Source organism: Pelobates fuscus, chromosome 9 (assembly GCF_036172605.1).
Source record: "Pelobates fuscus isolate aPelFus1 chromosome 9, aPelFus1.pri, whole genome shotgun sequence".
Taxonomy (NCBI): Eukaryota; Metazoa; Chordata; class Amphibia; order Anura; family Pelobatidae; genus Pelobates; species Pelobates fuscus.
The window spans coordinates 149,629,721-149,651,883 of NC_086325.1; the positions used below are offsets into that span (position 1 = coordinate 149,629,721).

The following is a 22,163-nucleotide window of genomic DNA, read 5'->3' on the forward strand; positions in this document are numbered from 1 at the left end:
TTTTTTCATTTTTTTTTGAAGACCTGTATTTTTAATTAAACTTGCCTATATTATCTGCAAATGTTCTGCTACGTACATTAAATCACACTTCTTGTGACACTAAGGAGCACTAAGGTCACCCAGATAACTTCATCTCAATGAGGTGGTTTGGGTGCAATGTTTATAATGAAGAATTAAAGGAACACTATAGTCACCAGAAAAACAACTGCAGCTTATTGTATTTGTGCTGATGAGTATAATCATTAACTTCAGGCTTTGGGCAGTAAACACTGTCTTTTTAGAGAAAATGCAGTTTTTACATTACAGCCTAGGAATACCTCCACTGGCTGCTAGAGGGCCTCCTGGGGCAGTGCTGCACAGTGCGCAGCAGTGCCATTCAGGGTCTCCACTCTCTGCATGGAGACACTGAACTTTACTCATAGAGATGCATTAATTCAATGTATCTCTATGAAGAGATGCTGATTGGCCAGGGCTGTGTTTGGCTTGTGCTGACTCTGCCCCCTGGTCTGCCTCCTTGACAGTCTCAGCCAATCCAATGTGAAAGCATTGCGATTGGCTGACAGAATCACTTCTGATGATGTCTGCCAAGCAGGAAGATCAGGGGCAGAGCCAAGAGCAGCAGACTGGGGTAAAGGTAAGATTTTGCTAGGTTTCAGGGGGCTAGATAGTGTTATGAATACATGTTTGTGTTCCTGTGGCTGTCAATCTGATAAAACATTTATCTGAAATAGTAATGCTTTACATTTTCAGTAAAAAAAGAAAAAAAGGGTATGTTGTATGCCAAAAAAACCAATACACAACTACATAACAATTAAGTGGTTTTGGTGTTTAGACTGTCCTTTCTTGTCCAAAACACTAAACAACACTGTTATTATTATTATTATTGCCATTTATATAGCGCCAACAGATTCCGTAGCGCTTTACAATATTATGAGAGGGGGGATGTAACAATAAATAAGACAATTACAAGAAAACTTACAGGAACAATAGGTTGAAGAGGACCCTGCTCAAATGAGCTTACAGTCTATAGGAGGTGGGGTATTAGAAACATTAGGATAGGAAATATCAAGTAGGAGTGATAAATGAAAAAACAAAACATATATATACACACACACACACACACCTTTTAGACTTCTTCCATTGTCCAACACAACTCAAACAAAGACAAAAAAGTTTGTCTGTGCTTTTCCCCATCAAGTGTTCCACAGGTTATCATCTAAGTGAATGACATACACAGCTGGATATCTTATGAAATGTACAAATGTTTAATCGAGAAATCACTGAATGCGGATCACCTGTGCAAAGAACTCAGATACAGAAATTTTCGTACATTTCCAATCAGCCTATGCACAGGGACTCATGTGAAACCTTAAGCTGTTCCATTAAAACACAAGGAAGGGCTGGGATTGCGTGGGGGAAAAAGGTCAGCTGTAAAAGAGGGATGTTCATCGGAATATTTAGTGTCCTTTTTAAAGACACACAAAAGTCCATAAAGGGAAAAACATCCAGTGACACCAAAGTGATCATAAATATATCTTAATACAACCCGACTGTGGTAGTCAAAATAGCAAAATTATCTGTAAAAAAAATACAAAGATATATAGTGTAGTAATCTAAGCACAGGGAATAGGCTGGGGATGGTAGAAAACTCACAAGAGAGATCAAAATTCAGGCATATCTCCCTTTAATTGGGGTATTGGATTGAAAGTTGTTCTTAATAGAATCTTCTTAATCTCTCAAATTAGAGCAGAGGGATTAACAGATAATTCCAACCAGACTTAATTACGGAGAGACCACTCAGGAATAAACGATTAGAACAAAATAAAAAAAATAATAGGAATGGGTTCTTAATTTCACAGTGAAACTTACACAAAATATGGACACAAAAAAAAACCATACGAAACAATTTTATTCATATTACATTTTTGTATAAAACAATTACATTTCTTTACATCTAGTAAATCTTCTACATCTTCAACATTTAACTGCTGCTGCAGCACAACCAAAGCTAATCTTGGATGGAAGTACTAAGTACTAAGAGTCAAGTTTTAAGTGCGTTTGCTATAAACCGTGAAAGGCGCAACATTTTAAATTAGATAATTAAGAGTCATTTTTTTTTTTTGAAAATGTAAAAAACAAAAAATGCATAGAAACACTAGACATGATTAAAGCTACAAGGCATTATATCAGTAAACTCTAAGAGCAAACGAGGAATATAGTCAGCGGCTGTCTCTTACTGTTAGGAGGGGGGGGGAGGGGTAGTCATTAAACCAATAACAGACCAGTAATTTAAGACCAGTATACACAAAATGAAAAATCAATGACTAAGTCAACTATTATTTCAATGTGGGATAAAATTTGGTTTAGTAAAATGTCCCGGTGTATAAATAAGCACTCAGGACTCGCCGTTGAAATAGTGGACGTTTTGCCCGGGGGAAGTGTGGAATTGCCCCTCACTGCCTGGGAAGACTCTGGCACACGACAAGGGGCCAATTGGCACATGGCCATCAGGTGTAAATGAATTAATGCTGACAATATGCAGTGAAGGGAATAGTTTGTGCATAATTTGATATTTAATATGCAGCTCTAGACTCTAAACCACCTCCTGCAGCCAACCAGGTGACATGGGGGTTGCTGCCCAGTAAAAGGTATTCTTTGCCGCCTCTTGCACAGGTACAACAAACACTAAAGGAGCAGCACTGTGGCAGGTGAGAGAACTGCAGGTAACTGACGTCTCCAGCAGTAATTTTCTAAGACACCAAGGCCAGCAGTTGACAGATTTACAGGAAGGCGAGATAGCAATTTTCTCTCTCTTGGCATTAAACACCTATAGACACACACTGTCAATTGTCAGTCACAATAGCATAAGAAAAAAGTGCATCGAGCACGAAATGCATTAGGTGAAAAATTGAAAGGACGCTCCATTGCCCAAATACAGAAAAAAAGTCACTGTTTAGTAGATATACCCCAAATGAAAACATGTATAGAGGGTATATCTTAAAATAGCTTGTGAAAACTGCATATCTCTTATCGGCTGCTTTTGCAAGCCCTCCCCTTCTAACCCCACCCAGATTTTCTGTGGCTGTCCAATCACAGACTTCCCAAAGCAGCTCAATGAGAAGGCAAGGCAGGTGTTCTAAGCAATTGCTGCCTCATGAGATTAGCTCCACTGAGCTAACCAAACCAGGAAGCAACAGGACCAGTTGTCTGATTGACAGCCTAAGGGGTGTAAAAAGGCTCATTTATAGAGTGACAATTTCTATTGAAATCTGCACCCCCTACCTTTAAAAAAAAAAAAAAAAATACAAGGACACACTCCTCACACAAAGCACCTTAGCAAGCTAAAGTGCTTTAGTGAGCTGGACTATCCCTTAAAGTCAGGATAAATTTCCTTTCCATTGGGGTTTTGAGCTAGACATTTGATTGAGATGAACATTTACATCTGGCAAGGATTTATGCCGCCCCCCATATGACATCACAATATCCCACCCATATGAGCCAATGCCAGTGCTGCACACAGTGTCTTTTCTCTGTGTTTACATTAAAAAGCCTACAGGGACAGGCTATGTACACCAGAACCACTATTAAGCTATACTGGTTCTGGTGACTACAGTGTCCCTTTAATGTAAATTAGAGAATAGTGAGACTATAATATACTGGATTGCCTACTTACCACCAGATGAGGACAAGAGTATGCCCCGTCAAGGCCCTTGCACTCTGCCGAAGACATATGTCTATCCTCTGTCCGTACTCCCACCTCTGATGCTCGCCTTCAAGACTTCTCCAGGGCTGCACCTTTTCTGTGGAACTCACTTCCCTTCTCCATTAGACTTTCAGCCAGTCTCCACTTTCTTTAAAAACACACCTTTTCAGGACAGCATATCATTTAAACTGTTAGCGGATTTTCATTCTCTCCCCTCCCGCCCCCCATGACTCTTCTCCTGCAACTGTCAAAAATAACCTACTAAGTTCCCAGTGAATACTTTTCTAGCAACCTATTTCATTACCTCTACGTATAACCTTTGTGTCACATTACTCCACTCCCTCTAGCATGGATGCTCATTGAGCAGGGCCCTCAACCCCTCTGTTCCTGTGCATCCATTTGTCTGGTTATAATTATGTGTCTGTTAGTCCACACAATTGTACAGCGCTACAGAATTTTGCTGGCGCTATATAAATAATAATAATGATGGGCTCAGGCTGCACTCTGTGTCTTACTCTTCCCAGCTCCTTGGTGTGTCTCTTTTCCCCCCCAGACCGCTCTGTGTGTCTCCCTCACAAGCGACTGTGTGTCTCTGTATCCCCTACCAGCCCTTCTGTGCTTCTCTTTCACCCCCTTTCCTCAGCCTCTCTGTGTCTTACACTCCCCCCGTCCCTTAATGATCTCCTTAATGGAGTCCCGCCCCCCCCTCCCCCTCGTGTCCCTTAGTGCCGTCTCTCCTCTCCCCAGTGTCCCTTAGTGCCATCTGCCCTCCCTTTCCCTGTGTGTCTCGTACCACTTTGTAGCGTGGCAGGGTAGTGCGGACCGCAGTACAGGAGCTTCAGTTTCCTGTACCCAGCCAGACTGACAGGAAATGCTCACTGAGAGAGCACTTCCTTTTAATCCGGCCTGATACAGGAAACAGAACTCCTGCACCGGGGTCCGCGCCGCCCGGCCACGCTACACTGAGTAACTGGTAGGAGGGAGCGCAGTACACGTCTCTCCTACCAGGTCTCTACAAATCTGGCACCCTCGGGCCAGTGCACCCTAGGTGACTGCCTACGTCGCATATAGGACACACCGGCCCTGCACCTGGCTCCTTCATGTTGTGAGCCTTAATATGTATACATAAGGATTTATTTACTCAATCGATAATTGTGGAAAACCGTTATGAAAATTTCACAAGAGTCCATGAAAAGAAATGCCATGCAATTTGAAAATGCACTTTTTTCCCCAAAATATTTTTATGCACATTTTAAAAATATTTTTTATGAAAGGGATAAATTAAGTTTTCAAGCTTTATTGGCTCTTTGAAGAGCATTTTTTCCCCAAATAATATCGTTATTTATTAAAGGGACACACGAGACACCATAACTTAATCTCACAAAAGTGGTTATAGTACCTGGAGTTAACAGTTCAATGTTAAGCTGTTTTCCAAGGGTCCCTGGCTGCCCCCAATCATGTACCTACTAGAGGTACAGCTAAAGTGGAGTTACACTCTGCCCTAGCCATGCCAACTGAAACCAGTGATGGGCAGCTGTCATAAACTGAGAGGGGTCAGCTGATGCTCTCGGGCAACGGGCTAATGCAGAAGGCCTGAGCACCCTCTTTTAAACCATTCAAAAACAGTTTAAAACCCATGAGCAGTTTGTCGAGTCACCATAAGCACTCTAATGAGATTAAGTGTATGATGCCTAAAACGTCTCTCTAAAATATCAGGTAGCCAAGAAAGAAACACACACACACACAGTGGACAAAGTGGGCTGTGGTCAAAAGGCTTTTTGAACTATACTTTATGTTATAAGTACATTTAATGGCAAATGACTTGCTCGAAAATATATATTTTAAAAAAATTATTATTATTAAACATGTCAACACAATTGGAGTATAAATGCCAAAACCATTATTAGAAATGCATATTGTATAGCAAGGATACTTGTATATAAAAAAAATTATTGCATTTTGGCCAGAAAAGGTATGACCAAAAGGTGGACCCCCTAAAACTACAGTTTAACACATTCTGGTAAAACCAAACGTCATCTGAATGTTTTTTTTTTATTAATTAGCACCCTATTCAGAGTTTGGTTCCAAATAGTATAATAGTCATCTCTATGCACAATATAGTGGGTTGTGGATCTCAAACTGTTGTCTGATAAAAGCAAGAGGATGTGGATGTAAACTTCAATTGTAAGATAGGTGGAGGTGATTGTAAGCTCTGCTCTCATTTTCACTTTGAACAGTTGGAATAATTACAATATTTAACTTGCATTCTCATGTCCAGTTTTCTTGTTAACCCAAAGGAAAAAGTTGCACCGTGCCTGTGGGTTGGATGAGTGACCGTCGGGTCTTGCACATGTGTAGAACTGACGGCCACAGTTGGGTCCAGCTTTCTTTACTGTTCGCAGGACACAGGGTTCACCATGGCCTTTACAATTGGGTGGGGGAGGTGGGCCCTTCAGCAAGGACTTCCAGAATGCTGCCTGTGGTTGAGTTCCTTTGGACATTATAGAAAGAGGTTCAGGATCCTGCTGGACTGGGTTTTTCGGTGTGTTCTGTTCAAAACAGGTTTTACTTTTTGTCTGCCCTTGTGATTGGTCTGGTTTGTGAACTACTGGCTTAAAAAATCCCAGGAGGCTTCCCTGTCCCCCCTTCACAGCTGGTTTGCTTTTTTTAACAATATTTCCATTAACCTTCTCTGAAGGCCGTTTCCGAACAAAAATTGATTCAGTTCCTTCCGTAGAAGATTGCGAATCTGGCAGTTCTTTGTTTTCTCCAAACTTGCCCCCCAAATCCTTGTCATTTCTTACCAGAAACTGAGAAAGCTTCTGCTGCTTACCTGCAAATTCTGGGAGATATTTGGTGCAGAGAGGAGGGCACTTGGATGCTGCCAAAGGATGGCATTTCAAAAATGCTTTAACAGGACAGTGGTCTGATCCTTCCACCTCTGGCATGATAATGGAATCCAAGAACTGCAGTTCAACAAGGCTTTTGTTTCCTAAAATGTAGTCTAGACGGGTTCCATAATTGGTTTTCCGTGCCCCAGACACTGAACACCAGCAGGTAAAGGCATTTCTCTGAGTGGGGTGAAAGTACCGGAAACTGTCCAAGAAGTAACCCATTTTAGATGGAGTTACAGGATTGGAATCCTCTCTTTGTACTGCTTTTGGCTCAACAAGAAATTGGTTCAACCACTGACGTCCTGGGTTCTCCTCAAAAGCTTCCTAAGTAAAAAGAGAATTGTACGCAAGATAAAAGTAACCTACAACAGATTGCAGAAAAATAAAATTATATGCAGCTTCTAAGAAATTCTGGTAAAGCCCTGGAGTTTTCAATTAAAGTGAAGTAAAGTGGTAAACCTTACAAAGACACTCCAGGCATGCTTTGGGCACCAACACAGCAAAGTGAATTTGATGGTTTTGGCCTCATATGTATATGTATTTTTTTCTCCAAATTAAAATCTCTTTAGTTTTACTAAAAAAAAACAAAAACAAAAAAAACATGTTTTGCTGCCTTCTGCAGCATATATCCAGCTCCTTAGCCTCACCTCCCCTTTTCATAAAACACAAAATATCTTATCAGAACCCTTCGTGCGTACTCAACTCAGCCAATGAAAGAGTAGAATGAGCCAAATTGCTGACATGACTCGCCCCAGAGCCAATCGCAACATTTCTTCTTTTTTTTTTTTTTTTTTTTTTTTTTTTTTTTAATTTTTTTTAAATTCTTTATTTTTCATGTGCATATAGTAACATAACATAGGGACCTGTAGCGCCACAATAGCGAGTACAGGCTTTTCAGTGTCAAACTTTGTGGCATGGATAAACAGCACATTTTTTATGAGATATAACAGTTATAGACATACTTTGTAGGATAAGATAAAATAGATTGGCCTAAGCTTTCACAGGTTAACATTATTTAGTCATGCTTCACCACTCAGGCTCTATCATATACATCGATATGAGTTGTAGTCGCAAGCTAATACTTAACAGACCCTAGAGTGAGTAGACTAACGGGCAGACAGAGAGTGTACTGACTAGCCATGCTTTACTACTCCAGCCCTGTCTAACATATTCATCAGTATGGGTTACATTTGCAAGCTAATACTTAAGGTTTCACAGGCACTAGAATGAGTGGACTAATAGGACAGCTAGCATACAGAGGTTTAACTTAGCTGTTCGCTGTAGGCTGAGTGGTGCGTGCTTAGTGAGTGGGGTTCGTGGGTTAACCACTATATTGTACCGATTGGCTCAATTTACTAGTGTAGCATATAAGTATCACTGGTATGCTAAACATATCGAGAAAAGGAGCATGGCTAACTAGCAGGTGGTCAGTCAAGTATTTAAACTATGTGCAATTGTCAAGCAATGAGAGTTAAACTAAAACGTAGGTCACATTGATCGTGTACCAGCTAATACATTATAACAGTGGTAAGAGTTTCCCCTTGCCATATACAGGCGAGTTCAGTGGTGCATGGGTTACCAATCCGACAAGGTATCTGGGTATTCCGGTAGCAGCTGTGACAGCCGAGGAGTGTGCTCACACGGAGCGGTTCCAGGTCAGTCAGCTGTGGGGCAGGGTGGAAGGCATTTCAGCCGATGCCCAGTGTGGGAATGTCTCGATTGTCGGCAATTGCCCCGATCAGGGGTCGAGCAGGGTGGGGTGGTGTGGGTGCCGTCGTTTTCCTCGGCCACCTGTCTTTACGCAGGTCTGTGCTGATGTTGCCGGTATACAGTGTTGTCGGTCGGGTGGATGGGGCGCTCTTTGGCAGTTGCTGTGCTCGATGCGGTGTGGTAGGCCCGCTTGCTGGTGGTAGCGTTGTGGTTCTCTGCCATGCCTTGGGTCCGGTGTGGGCTCGTTGGGGCTGTGCAGCTGCCCACCATGTGTTCCCATGCGGTGGTGTTTTGGTGCGACGGATCTCTGGACGTGATCGGAGTTGTCGAGGTGGGTCTTTGGGCCGGGGTATGGCTGCTCTCAGGGTGGAGGGTGCGCTTGGTTTCGGCGGCATTTTCAGTGTTGCCGTTCTGTGCCGGTAAGATGGCGGTTTGGTTCTCCGTCGCCTTCCCGCTTTTCTGGGTTGTTGCAGGGCTGTAGGTCTTTTCTGTGGGTCAGGCGGTGGGCGACAGGGTGTGCAGCTTGAGGCAGGCCTCATCGGTGTCCTCTGCCGAAGTTTGTGCTCCATTCTGCGCCAGAAGTCTGTGAGGATTTGCTCCAGGCTGATCAAGGAGCCCTGCCTTATTGCGTGGCAGCCGTCAGGCCGCATGGTCTCTGCCATCTTGGGCGGGTCTCTCGGCTCTCCGCCCGATTTCCCTTTCTCTGCTGCCCTATCTGGGAGGACTCCCAGGGGTGGACCGTGATCTCCCTCACAGGTCCCAAAGGGGGGGAAGCGGGGAACCCACTTGCAGCAGTCAGTCCCCGGGCTGCTCCAGGCTGGGAGCTCGGCCGCCGCTCCCATCCAGTGCGCTCCAGGCCTCATGCCTTCGCAGGTTCTGCCTGCAGTCTGTCGTCCACCCACGGTCCGCATTACCGGTTTACCGTGGGGGCTGATTGCCAGTAAGTCGTGTGGGGACATTATCTGTCGTTTTTAGTAGTTTAAGGGTGCCTTTAGAATCGTGTTTTCAGAAATTTTTAGAGAGCTTCAGTCAGGCACGTCTTCCCTCCATGACAGTCAGGCCCCGCCCCGCAACATTTCTTCTTATTCTCCCAAGTTCCGCTTAGCACAGCTTTGAAATACAATACAGATAAGAAGAAGAAAGTGATTTGCTGTGGGTTGGAGACACGTCAGCAACTCGGCTCTCACATTGGCTGAGCTAAACTGCTTACCTTCCAGTCCGAAAGTGGTTTTCTGAAAATAAGGTGTGGCTACTGGGTTGGAATTATGTGGCCGAAAGTGGCAACATTTTTCTGGGGGTAGTAGCACTAAAGCGTTTTGGAGTATGGAGAGAAACACATTAAGTATCCAAAACCTATCAAATGCACTAAAGTTATATTGATAGTGTACCCAGAGCCTCTTTAATGTTTTCCTGCTCTACAACGCAAGTTTACTTAAATGGAATAAAAAAAGGACAAAAGACAAGAGTCTGTGAATAGAGGATATTGTTTATGAAATAAACAAAGTTAGCTAGACGGCCTAGAAAGGAGTTGAGTAGTTGAAGGATAAAGAGAAGAGTCTAAAAAAAAAAGTCTAGGTTGCATTTCCCAGGACTAACATAGCATAGTACCCAATCTTAGTATAATTAAAAAGGTAAAACCGAGGCAATGTGCTAGATAAGCAGCATTAATAAAATTAAGGAACCTTTACAATGTATGCTACGACGGAGAATTTTTTTTTTACGTATGTCTTGGGGTAAAGATGGTATTACAGTACAATAGTACATTTTCAAAAATCAACCCCAGAAAAATAAAACAAATTGTTTCCCCGACTGGTAAAATAAATTGCAGTCAAGAGGTTTCAAAACAGGTCTATACACAGGAAACAGACATTGGATATCAGAAAAGGATTCCCAGCTCACCAGATCCGTTGGGTCACAGTGATCGAGAGGCCTGTGGGAGGTGTTCACATCTCCTAAGATAATGACATGGCTGCAACAGAGAGATCAGACATTTTTAGCCATTAAGATTTATTTCACTGCTATAATAGGTCTTAACATTTACACTAACCCAAAGTCTCACCTTCCCGACTTCAAAATGGCCTCTGCTCGTATCTGCAGCAAGCGATAGAAGCGCAGTTTGTAATTCTTCCGTTCTGGCTTCTCAGGGTCAGCCCGAGGGCAGTAAACATTGATCACAGTTAGTGTTTCATCTTTACCTTCGGAGGTTCTGAAACAGGAAGACTAGCATCAGATTTTAAAGACTAGGCCAGAATGGCAGATTTAGAGCCCTTTCTGATATTTCTAAGGTTAGGCTCCATACAAGCTAACTCTTCACTGCACTAGAATCACAAGAGATTATATGCCACCACACTGCACAATCTTGGTAAACTCCTGATAGCCCACTTGGAGAATTATACCAAGTCTTCTATTTACCCTAAAATCTGCAATCCCCTTGTAACGTCTCCACTACTGCAAACGTTCAAGCAAGGACCTTTCACCAGAGAGAAAAATTTCCCAACCAGCAAGACAAGATAAAAAAAAAAAAAACTTAAAAGAACTCTGTACATAGACAATTTATATACACATATATATTATTTTTTAACAATCTTAAATGTTTCTATACTTTTTTTTTACGTATGTCTTGGGGTAAAGATGGTATTACTGAATGCAGTACAATAGTACATTTTCAAAAATCAACCACAGAAAAATAAAAACAAATATGTTTCCTCGACTGGTAAAATAAATTGCAGTCCAGAGGTTTCAAAACAGGTCTATAGTTGTTGCACTAACCAGCTAAGCTAGCTACATATAACTATTGAATTGCACAAGCCGAATAAGAAAAAAAATATATATAAATTTTTTAAAAGGTATCAATGGCATATCTTAGAAAAGTGATGTGTAGTACAGCAACATACATTTAAAATTAATAAAAATACTCTTGGCAGCCAAACCATCAACCCATGTAACCAAGGCCTGCCTGGATGTGTATTGGCACTCGGAGCGACAGACTCACGTTCTGCCCCTAGGAAGATCCCAATTAAAAATGCCACAAACCTAACTAGGATAAAATGCTTTATTATACTATAAAGGCAACAATCAAATGAATGTGGTGCCCGGGAGCACTATATCGGGATTTGTACAGATGTTTTATGTCATGACAAAGCACTCTATCCACAGTGCTATCGTGTTTATGGTGCAAGGAGTGACCTGCCATCCCCATTGCTAGAGCTTCAGTTATTTTAGAACGGCCTGATTGCTTACCTGGAGTCTACCAGACGCCAATCCCTACCTCCACTATTTCCATGAAGAGACCAAAGTTTTCTAGGCACGACTTGGCTCAAAAGAGCTAAAGGAAGCTCTAAGTTCTCCATAGGAAATAGTGCTGGCGAAAAAGTCACATATTGACCACAGGTGCCATAAGCACTACAGCATGTTGTAGTGGTTATGGTGCTTGGAGTGTTATTTTAAGGAACAATGGCTTGCCAAAAATGATAAAGAATGATATGCCTACTCCTTGATTCTTAAAGACGTTCTATTCTAAAAGGACAATCCCTAATTGCTTCAAATGGGAAATGTAGGCTAAAATAGTCAACCTGTTACTATAACAGAGTTGGGGAATATTTCTAACTCGGCTGTTAATGGCGGAGTTTTACATTCCAGTTTACAATTCTTTGTGTGAATAAAATGCTATGATTAGAAACATGTAAAATCAAGACAATTTTGAAATAAACATCCCCCCCAAAAAATAAAAAAATAAAAATACATTTTGCACTGTCTTATATTGGATACATATTTTTTTGAAAGATATCGTTACCAGGAATCACACAAGAGTGGGATCAGAGAACTAGGATTATGCAGTTTATTCTGCAGGCTTACTGGATCCTGTGCTGTGTTATAACGGTTCTTCCTTCCTGGTCCAAGGAAAGCAGCTCCTCTTCCAAAAACTCCTCTGTGTTCCCATAGCAGCCAATGGATCCTTTGTGAGCAGTCAGCTGCCCGGAAAGTCCTTCCTCCGCTGCCCATGGCGTTGTTCTACACTTGCAGAAAGTCGAAACTCCTTGAATTAAAGGGAAAGTGATCAAGTGAGAAGGAGCTTAAAAAAAAACAACAACAAAATTTTTGTTTCACTAAAGTGAGAATTCAAAGTGAACTTTAAATTTAAGGCCAGAGTAGTCGAACTGAAAGCATGGCTGACTTAGAGAATATTTCCAGTTTGGCTAGTTTGACCTTAAATTTGAAATTCACTTTGAATTCTCTCTCACTTTAGCGACCAGTCCTGTAAATCTATTCTCTAAATTATATCAAACGATGCGTGGCAAAAAAAGAACATTAACAGAGGTAATGTAATTATTATTATTTTTACATAACGCCCGCATATTCTGCAGCACTTTGCAATTATACAAAGGGGATATTAGAGGTAAAGATGGCCCTGCTCAAATGGGCTTACAATCAATGAGGAGCAGAGATTACCCAAGGGCACCTACTGGTAAGGTGGTGTAATGACTGCGTTGATCTACAAGGTTTATGAAAATTATTTATGGTGCACAAAAAAAAAACACAACAAAATAAAAACACAGACTTTATAAACGTTTGCCAAACTCGACGTTGTCCATAAGTCAAAGAACACCCTACTTTGTGTTATGAGCACTTTTGAATCTGACGGACCTTCAATTAAATTCAAATGCAGTTACAAATATTATACCTTTATGAAATACTCACAACTGACAGTGCCAATTCAAAACATTCACATTTGATTTTTCTGTTGACTTTCTAAACTTTTGTAGGCTTTCCACCAGCACTTAAGTAAATAGAAAGGTCCTACAAAGTATTGTGTGATTCTTGATGGCGAAGGAAGCATATCTTAATACAATGTGTAATTGATTTCACCAGAGAGTCATACACAGATTAAAACTGCGAAGATCCTGAAGGTTAACGTATTACCCACATGATGGTATACAAACGGCTCATTTTAAAGGGACACTCCAGGATGCTAAAGCACTTTAGTTTGCTGAAAAGCTTCATGTGCGAAGAGTGAGGCCTATTTTGTTTTCCATTTTGTAGTAAGTTCAGATTTCAGTAGAACCTGACACTTTTATAAATTATACTGGTTACACCAGTATAGACAGCAGGTCCTGTTACTTACTTCCTGGTTTGGTTAGCATATTCTCACTCAAGAGTCAGCACCTGCCTTATAAAGACTTTGCATTGAGCTGCATTGGGAAGTCTTTGATTGGACAGCCACAGAAAGTCTGGGTGGAGTTACAAGGGGAGGGTTTCCAAAGGCAGCAAACAAGAGATCTGAAGTTTTTTGCAAGCTGTGTTTAGATACAACTCCAGTGCAAAATGCATAATTAAATGCATGCACATTTTAATTTGGGATATTACTAAAACAGTGATATTCATTTATTTGCTATTTTAGTGTAGCTCTGAATTATATGTAATTGTGTTTGGCAGAAAAACAATGGGGGTTATGTGTAATGTGAATTCACTTTCATGTATGTTTTGTGTGCATGCTCCATTTTGGTATGTATAAACCTGTTACTCCACCTTTATACGGTGATGACAATTTTCTGCATTCTCTATAATGCAGCAAAATAATCCGTCTTACTCATGCTTTGTAATCCTCTTTCAGAATTTTTTTTCTCTGATGATTTTACCATTGACTACATTCACAAAATAAGACTAATGAGTAATAATACTATGAAGAAAAAAAGAGGAAAAAAATGCATTTCGCAATTTAAAGGCTTTTTAAAGAATTTTTTATTATTTTTTTACAAAAACAGCAATTTTACTTACCGTAAATTCCTTTTTTCTTTGTATAGTGGCAGTACTCACAGTTGGGATGTTCCTTCCTATCTGGGACAAGAAGCTCCCCCTTCTTCCGGTTTTTATGCCTGTGCTCCGCCTGCTGCCTCCATAAATCCTGTATGCCCTGTACACTCGCCAGTAATAAAAAAGAACCCAAACGGAGACAGAATCATGCAAAATTCATTTAATCTATACAAAAAGTGGAGGGAAAGCCAGTACTGCCACTATACAAAGAAAAAAGGAATTTACGGTAAGTAAAATTGCTGTTTTTCCCTTCGTATAGTGGCAGTACTCACAGTTGGGATATATCAAGATCCCCGTAAAAAAGAAAGGGTGGGAACTCAGCAGGCCACAGCTTGCAACACCTTACGCCCAAATTCAGCCTCAGATGAAGAGAATATGTCCAGCCTATAATGCTTGATAAAGGTATGCAATGAAGACCAGGTAGCCGCTTTGCAGATGTCTTCAGGCGAAGCCGCAGCTCTTTCAGCCCATGAGGTAGCCATAGCCCTAGTCGAATGAGCCCTCAATGGAAATTTTAGGGGAATCCCTTTGGAGCGATAGGCCAACCTGATGGTATTGGTCAGCCATCTAGCTAATGAGGGTCCAGAGACAGCATTACCCACACCTTTGCCTTGAAAGTAGATGAAAAGATGATCTGAGGATCTAAACTCCCGAGTTTTATGAAGGTAACATTTCAGGGATCTCCTAACATCAAGGAAATGCAATTTCTCTTCCAGCTTAGACGTGGGCGATTGACAAAAGGCTGGCAGAACAATAGGCTGGTTGATTGCAGCACTTGAAATAACCTTAGGCAGAAAAGAAGGTCTGGGATGTAGAACTACTTTTTCTCGATGAAATATGGTGAATTCCGGCGAAGAAGATAGAGCTCGGATCTCACCAATTCTCCTAGCGGAGGTAATTGCCACCAGGAAGGCCGTCTTGAGGGTAAGGAATTTGATGGAGACTTGAAACAAAGGTTCAAAAGGAGGTTCACAAAGGGCTTGAAGAACCAGAGACAAGTCCCACGTAGGAAAGGAAACCAGCCTGGGAGGCCTCTTCAACCGTATGGACTTAATAAACCTTCGAACCAGAGGGTTAGAAGCAATATCCTGAACCAGGAAGTGACTAAGCGCAGAAATCTGGCCCTTGAGTGTGGATACCCCTAGGCCGGCTTCAAACCCATCTTGCAAAAAAGAAAGAATTTCCGGAACTGAGGCATTGGCCGGATCAGAATTCCGGGGACGACACCAGGTTCTGAACTTCATCCAAACCCTGAAATAGATTCTTGAAGTAGACGAGCGGACAGATGACAGCAAAACGTCACATAGACGGTCAGAAAGACCCTGACCTTGGAGTATCATCCTTGCAGCAACCATGCCGTCAGGTGAAACATTGACAGAGTTTCTTCTGGAAGCTTCACGTTCTCTAAAATGTGAGAAGAGACCGGGAGGTGCCAATGAGAGATGGCCATGTTTTCTACTTCCGAAAACCAACTTCTGTTCGGCCAGAAGGGCAGGACTGCCAGAATTCTTGCCTTCTCCCATCTTATTTTCTGAACAATTCTTGGGATAAGGGCTATAGGCGGGAAGACATAAGCCAGATCGAAAATCCAAGGGAACGATAGACCGTCTAGGACATCTGGGTAATCTTCTGAATGAAGTGACGCAAATCTCCGCACCTTTCTGTTCCTCCTTGTTGCCAACAAGTCCATCTCTGGCCTGCCGAAGCGTGCAACCAGCTCCAGAAAAACTTCGTTTGATAGAGCCCAGTCTGCTTGAGACCAATGTCTTCTGCTGAGGTCGTCTGCAATCACGTTTAGAGACCCTTTGATATGGGTAGCTGATATTGCGCGAAGATTCGCTTGGGCCCAAGACATTATGTGGTAGCAAAGATCTTGAAGAGCTTTGATCTTTGTGCCCCCTTGGTGATTCAAGTAGGCCACCGTAGTGGCGTTGTCCGACTGAATCCTCACCGACTGATTGGCGATGAGAGAACGGAAGGCAATTAGGGCTTCCCAGACCGCTTTTAACTCCCTGAAATTCGAGGAAGCGCATGCCTCTTCTTTGTTCCAAAGCCCTTGATGGAAATGAGAGCCTAGATGAGCGCCCCAACCCTTCTGGGAGGCATCTGTGGTTATTGTAATCCATCGTTTCAGAGCGAACGACAGGCCCTTTGAAATGTTGTCTCTTACTTTCCACCAGTTCAGCTGTCTTTTTACCGTGTCGGATAGACGGAATGGGGCGTCCAGATCTTCCTGTTTTCGCGTCCACTGGGACAGAATGTCCCACTGTAATGGTTTGGATTCCGCCTTTGCCCAGGCGACGGCCGGTATTGAAGACGTTAGGAGGCCTAGCAACCTCATAGCATCTCTGATTGAGCTTAGGTTTCTTTGCAGCTTTGATACTGCTTTGAAAATCCCCACCTGTTTCTTTTTTGGAAGAAAAAGAGATAGGGACTGGGAATCTATCCGAAGCCCCAGGAATACTAAACTCTGGGACGGGGTTAATTCGGACTTTTCCAGGTTCAGGATCCAACCGTGATCTTTTAAAACCTTCATTGCAATCTCTAGATGAAGTTCCAGCAGTTGCCTTGACTGTGCCTTCAGGAACCAATCGTCCAGGTATGGAACGATTGCAATACCTTTCAGACGCAAAACTGCTGCCACGGGTGCCAGAATTTTTGTAAAAACTAGAGGAGCCGAAGATAGGCCAAAGGGAAGCGCCTTGAACTGCAAATGGAGAATCCTTCGCCTTCTCGTTAGAACTGCAAATCTGAGAAACTTCCTGGAAGGTTCTGCCACTGGAATATGCAGATAGGCGTCTTTTAAATCCAACTTTGCCATGAAATCTCCCTTTTGTAATATGTGTGTTACAGACAGAATGCTCTCCATACGGAACTTCTGGTATGGTATGCAGGTGTTGACTTGCTTTAGGTCTAGGATCGGACGAAAGGATCCATCTGGTTTTTGCACCAGGAAAAGACGTGAGTAGACTCCTTGAAATTCCCAACCTTTGGGTACCTTCTCCACTACATTTTTTCTTAAAAGGATGAGTGCTTCCGTAAGCAGGGCCTCTGATTTTACCTTTGAAGGATAGCTTGACAGAAGGAAGGATGGTCGAGGACTTGAAGAAAACTTTATCCTGTAACCTTCTGAAACGGTTCTTAAAATCCACCCATTTGAAGAACTTTTTCTCCATTCGTGGGAGAAGAACCGAAGGCGTCCTCCCACTTTTTTGGCGTCAAAACTTCCTCTTTTTATCTTGTTTGTTGAATTCATGCCTAGACCACTGGCTGTTATTGCCACCCTGTTTGTGGAACCTGCGAAACCGCCCTTGGTAACGAAAGGACCGCTGGTTCTTGTACTGGAATCTCTTATATCCCTGGGCTCTTGGTTCCAGCGGAAGGGCTTTCTTCGTATCTGACATTTGTTTAATAATGTCTTCCAAAGGGGTACCAAACAGCTTGTTCCTCTCGAAGGGTAATTCACATAACGCTGCCTTCGATGCTGAATCAGCTGTCCATGTACGAAGCCAAAGGGCCCTCCTGGCTACTGATGATAACCCCATAATTCTTGCTGAGAAACGAAGACACTCTTCAGCAGTATCCGAAAGGAATTCATTGGATAGCTTCAGCAGGAACATGAGATGGGAAGGGTCCATATCGGATTTTCCCATAAGGGAATCTTCCAGTGCGTGAAGCCAAACACTCTGGGCTCTGAGCACTGCCGAACCCGCAATTTCAGCTCTGCACTGAAAGCCTGCGGCCTGGTATATTCGTCTACATGAAGTTTCGGCTCTTTTGTCCATAGGATCCTTGAGGCCAGAGACTTCGCCAATAGGTATAGTGGTCTTTTTAGATAGTTGGGCAATTTGAATATCTACCTTAGGAAGATCTTCCCACTTTTCCTCAGACTGTAGCTTGAACAGTAGTTTAAAATGTTTTGAAATGAACGCCCGCCTTTCAGGATTCTTCCATTCCCTGTGAAGGAGATCCAATATTTTTGGAGACATAGGGAAACCTTTAACCTTCACATTGGTAGGTTCCGTCTCTTGAAAAGCCGCACTCACTTCTTTAATGAATCTTTTCAATTCTTCTGGTGGAAAACCCTCCTCCACACTAGAAGTCAGGCTGGAAATATCCGAAGGGGAAGAAAGGGAACATTCTCCAGAAGAGACGTCCGACTCAGAAGGGGATCTATTCCTCCTACGTTTTTTAGGCAATTTCTCTTGAATTGCAGGGTCTTTCTTCATGGTATCCTTAAAGGACTCAAATGTCTGGGACAAATTTTCCTGAAACCAGCTCAGGAAGGATGTCATATCCGATTGTTTTGTTTTTTCAAGTAATTCAGAAGCGCACTGATTACACGTCTTTTTACGACATCCGTCAGGTAGAGGAACAGCACATTCCAGACAACTTAAGTGCTTAGACTTGCTTGTGGCTTTTTTGGGCACAGAAGTAGACATCTTGTCCTTATCTGCCTTGTCCGGAGCTATAGGGCTGGACATATCTGTAAACCAGAATAAGGAAGCAATTAATAAAAATTTAAAATTTAAAATTTACGCATGCAATTTAATAGGTATTGATAAAGAGGAGAGTTTAAAAAGTTAAACCTCACCTTTATCCACCTGAGATCCGTGCAGGAGGGCTGGTGACACGGAGAAACCGAACTGTACACCCACCTTTGGGGCCAGAAGGGTTTAGCACAGCTTATATACCGATTTTGAATTTCGCGCCAAAAACTCCGGATCGCGCATGCGCAGTAGCGCGATACCGGGTCTGGTGGAACGCAACGCCACCCGGGCGTGCGTTCCACTGCTGTGCGCATGCGCAAGTCCCACGAGGAGGACCGCCCGGGAACTCCAAAGGGGAAGCCACATAAAAAGTCCTACCTGGTCTGGTTCCGTAACGCCAGACCGGAAACCTCTCAGCCACTCAGCTCCCACCCGGGGAGCTATCGGGCGCACACCTCCTCGATCAGCAGCCTGTGCTGATCGCACCATCTCCACCAGCTGGGGAACCTGTCCGTCCCGTTATCGGGACAAGAAGAACTGGCGAGTGTACAGGGCATACAGGATTTATGGAGGCAGCAGGCGGAGCACAGGCATAAAAACCGGAAGAAGGGGGAGCTTCTTGTCCCAGATAGGAAGGAACATCCCAACTGTGAGTACTGCCACTATACGAAGGGAAAAAATGGAATTATTGTTTCCCGCAAATCCACCACACTGACCATAACTGAATATTTTTAGAAATAAAGGCGCACTCATGCACCTTTTTCCCCCCAAAAAATTTATTTGATAAGGGAGAAAAGTTAACTCCCCTTTTAACTCTACAGAAGGGGGGGAGGCTGCTTACCTAAACAGCAAGTTTAACACTATAGTGTTACTCTAAAGACCTGGAACAATCTACAAAAGGTTTAGGATTTTATTATTAATACATTATAAAACTCTTACATACACAAAAGGAAAAAAAAAACTGCCCGATATCTTACCAGAGTACCCGCTCCTCACACGGCAGAAGCTGAAGTATGAGTTATATCCTTCGACTATAGCAGTGGGTTCATCTAAAAGGTCTCCTAAACACAAACACAAGCATATTGTCCTGTTAGTTCTAATAAATTATAGAAAGGCAATGAATGCACAGGGAAGGTCCATTGGTGCCAAGAAGACCCCTAAAATCATGTCAAACCATTGTGAAAAGCTTTAATGTTAAACCAAGGATGACAACTTGGAGACTTAAATTAAAGGGTTACTACAGCCACCACGACCACGTCTGCTTTTTGAAGTAGTCATGGTGTTGGGAGTCTGGATGTGCAGTGTTCCAGCTTAAAACACTGCACATCTAGAGTTATCTGCCCTGGTGTGCTGGGGGCTAGTTGCACCACAAGCACACAACGCTGTTCTGGACAGCCGAGACGGTCAAAGGGACACGGTAGGCACCCAGACCACTTCAGCTAATTGAAGTGGTCTGGGTGCTGTGACCCTTTTGCACTTCGTGCTGCAATGACATTGACATTGCAGCTCTAAGTCTGCCCTATGTGGCAGTCTAACAGACAGCCACTGGGGGCGCTTCCGGATTCATAGCAGACTTTTGGTCCGTTATCTGACGCTGGATGTCCTCACGGACCTCGAGCGTCAGATTTTCCCCATAGGAAAGCATTGTAATGGTCTAATGCGGGTGCGGCCATTGCTGCGCATGCGCATTAGGTATTCCCCGCCGGTTTACGGCGGAGAGGAGCGTGGGCAGAGCCTGAACCAGTGCAGAGGGACATCGGCTCTGGATTCAGGTAAGTGGCAACATGGTATGAGGGGGCAGGAGGGAGGGGGGCACTCCAGGGTTCTCTAGTGCCAGGGAAACAGGTTTGTTTTCCTGGCACTGAAGAATCCCTTTAAATGGTTGTGTCAGATGAGAAGCCTTGACTGGAAGCCTATGAGAAGTATTTGATTGGATGGACCACTGTATGGCTCCTGTGACGTCAGGTGGGGGCTATCGAACAGCATCAGGAGCTTTGCCTGGCACTGGATTTAAGTAAATTTTACAGCTATTTTTAGAGTCGGGTGGGGGCTAAAGAATAATGTCCTATTAGTAACCTTTTAATATAAACAATACAGCAGTTATGTCATTAATCCAAAAAAAATCTAAACTTTAAGTCCTGTGGTTTTAACAATAGCTATTTCACCCCTGTTCCACATAAATTAAACTGCAGACACAATCTAACAATGCCTTTAAAGCACTCACTTGTCACTTTAGTCTCCTGCAAACAGATAATATCTGCATCAAGCGAGTCCAATACATCTTTAATGCCTGCACGGGTGGCTCGAATGCCATTAATATTCCAACTCACAATCCGCACGCCTCCAGCTGTGTTCCTGACATAAAAAAAAACCAACAACTTTTGTTTAATAAAATTGACTGCAGAACTGAAGAACAGATAAGTTAGCCAGATCTTTGTTTTCAAGGACAAACAATTTCTTCATGCAATATGCTGCAGGATCCCTCAATGACTAAGGGATAACTAACATTAAAATGTTGCTTGGTATCAAGTTGCATGTGACGTTAAATGTAAAGACCTTGAAAAAAGAAAAATCGAATGGAAATGTCTTGATGTCTGTCAAAATGTATGTTTTCATTGCTCAGCAATGTTTTTACACACGGCAAAAAGGGTAGTATATATAGGGCACAAAAAACAAACAAAAAACACAAGATGTAGTAGTTTTATTGCTAAGTGTCTGTTTAAAGGGATACACACACAAAAAAAAAAGCATTTTAACAAAACATTGTTTCAGGTTGCAGTAACCATTGGTGGCATGGTCCCCGCCTGCTAAAAAGAAAAATTTAGTCAAAAAACAACCTTGAGATCCAACATCCAAGTTCTCCCCGCAGCTCCACCCTCCTTTAATCATGTCCTAGCTGCAGCGAGAGGAACGCTCAGGAAGCTGGGCCAAGAGAGGACTTGGACGGCGGGGTGCGTCGCGCTTCCATTGGTCACCCGTCACCAGCATACAGACGCACACTTTTTGACATTAGCCTCTCGGAACTCTCATTACGGAGAGCTAACGAGACCGGCGGAAGTCCAGCCACAGCAAGCCTCTGTTTCTACGTACCTGCAGCATTTCTCACCGGAAAAGCACCATAACCACTTAAAAATCACTGAAGTGGTCATGGTGCTTGGAGTAACCATTTACTGAATATCCAACCTATAGCATTTTATTTATCAATATTTACAGATTATATTTGTCCATGAAAACACAGAACATCTGACTTGTTACATTTATGAGATATATATATATATATATATATATATATATATATTATTATTTTTATTATTATATAATTATTAATAGTATAAGAGGACTTTAGTGCTACGAAGTTGTCCTCCATAAACTTCACGGACCTACAGCTCTCCTCCGAGTCTCCCGACATCACCCTAACAAGTGTCAGATCAGATCAGACCTCCAACAAGAAACCTGAGCCATCAGCATGGCAGCTCCCACTGCCCGCCTCCTGGCAGGCTCCTCTGACCACGCTGCTGCGCGACAGCGGCGCGGCTAGAGCGCGTCACGGCGTGT

At 42.8% G+C, this 22,163-nt stretch overlaps 1 protein-coding gene across 1 annotated transcript; it reads right to left on the reverse strand.

Annotated features, from left to right (window-relative positions):
• Window positions 1-5,553: 5,553 nt before the first annotated feature.
• On the reverse strand, window positions 5,554-22,163 carry APEX2 (apurinic/apyrimidinic endodeoxyribonuclease 2). Its single transcript, XM_063431499.1, has 7 exons — window positions 21,989-22,163; window positions 20,833-20,963; window positions 19,586-19,669; window positions 12,163-12,343; window positions 10,367-10,513; window positions 10,207-10,276; window positions 5,554-6,921 (listed from the first exon to the last, which is right to left on the reverse strand). Exons 1-7 carry the CDS (start codon window positions 22,015-22,017, stop codon window positions 5,959-5,961), a joined length of 1,605 nt encoding a protein of 534 aa, XP_063287569.1. The 5' UTR covers window positions 22,018-22,163; the 3' UTR covers window positions 5,554-5,958.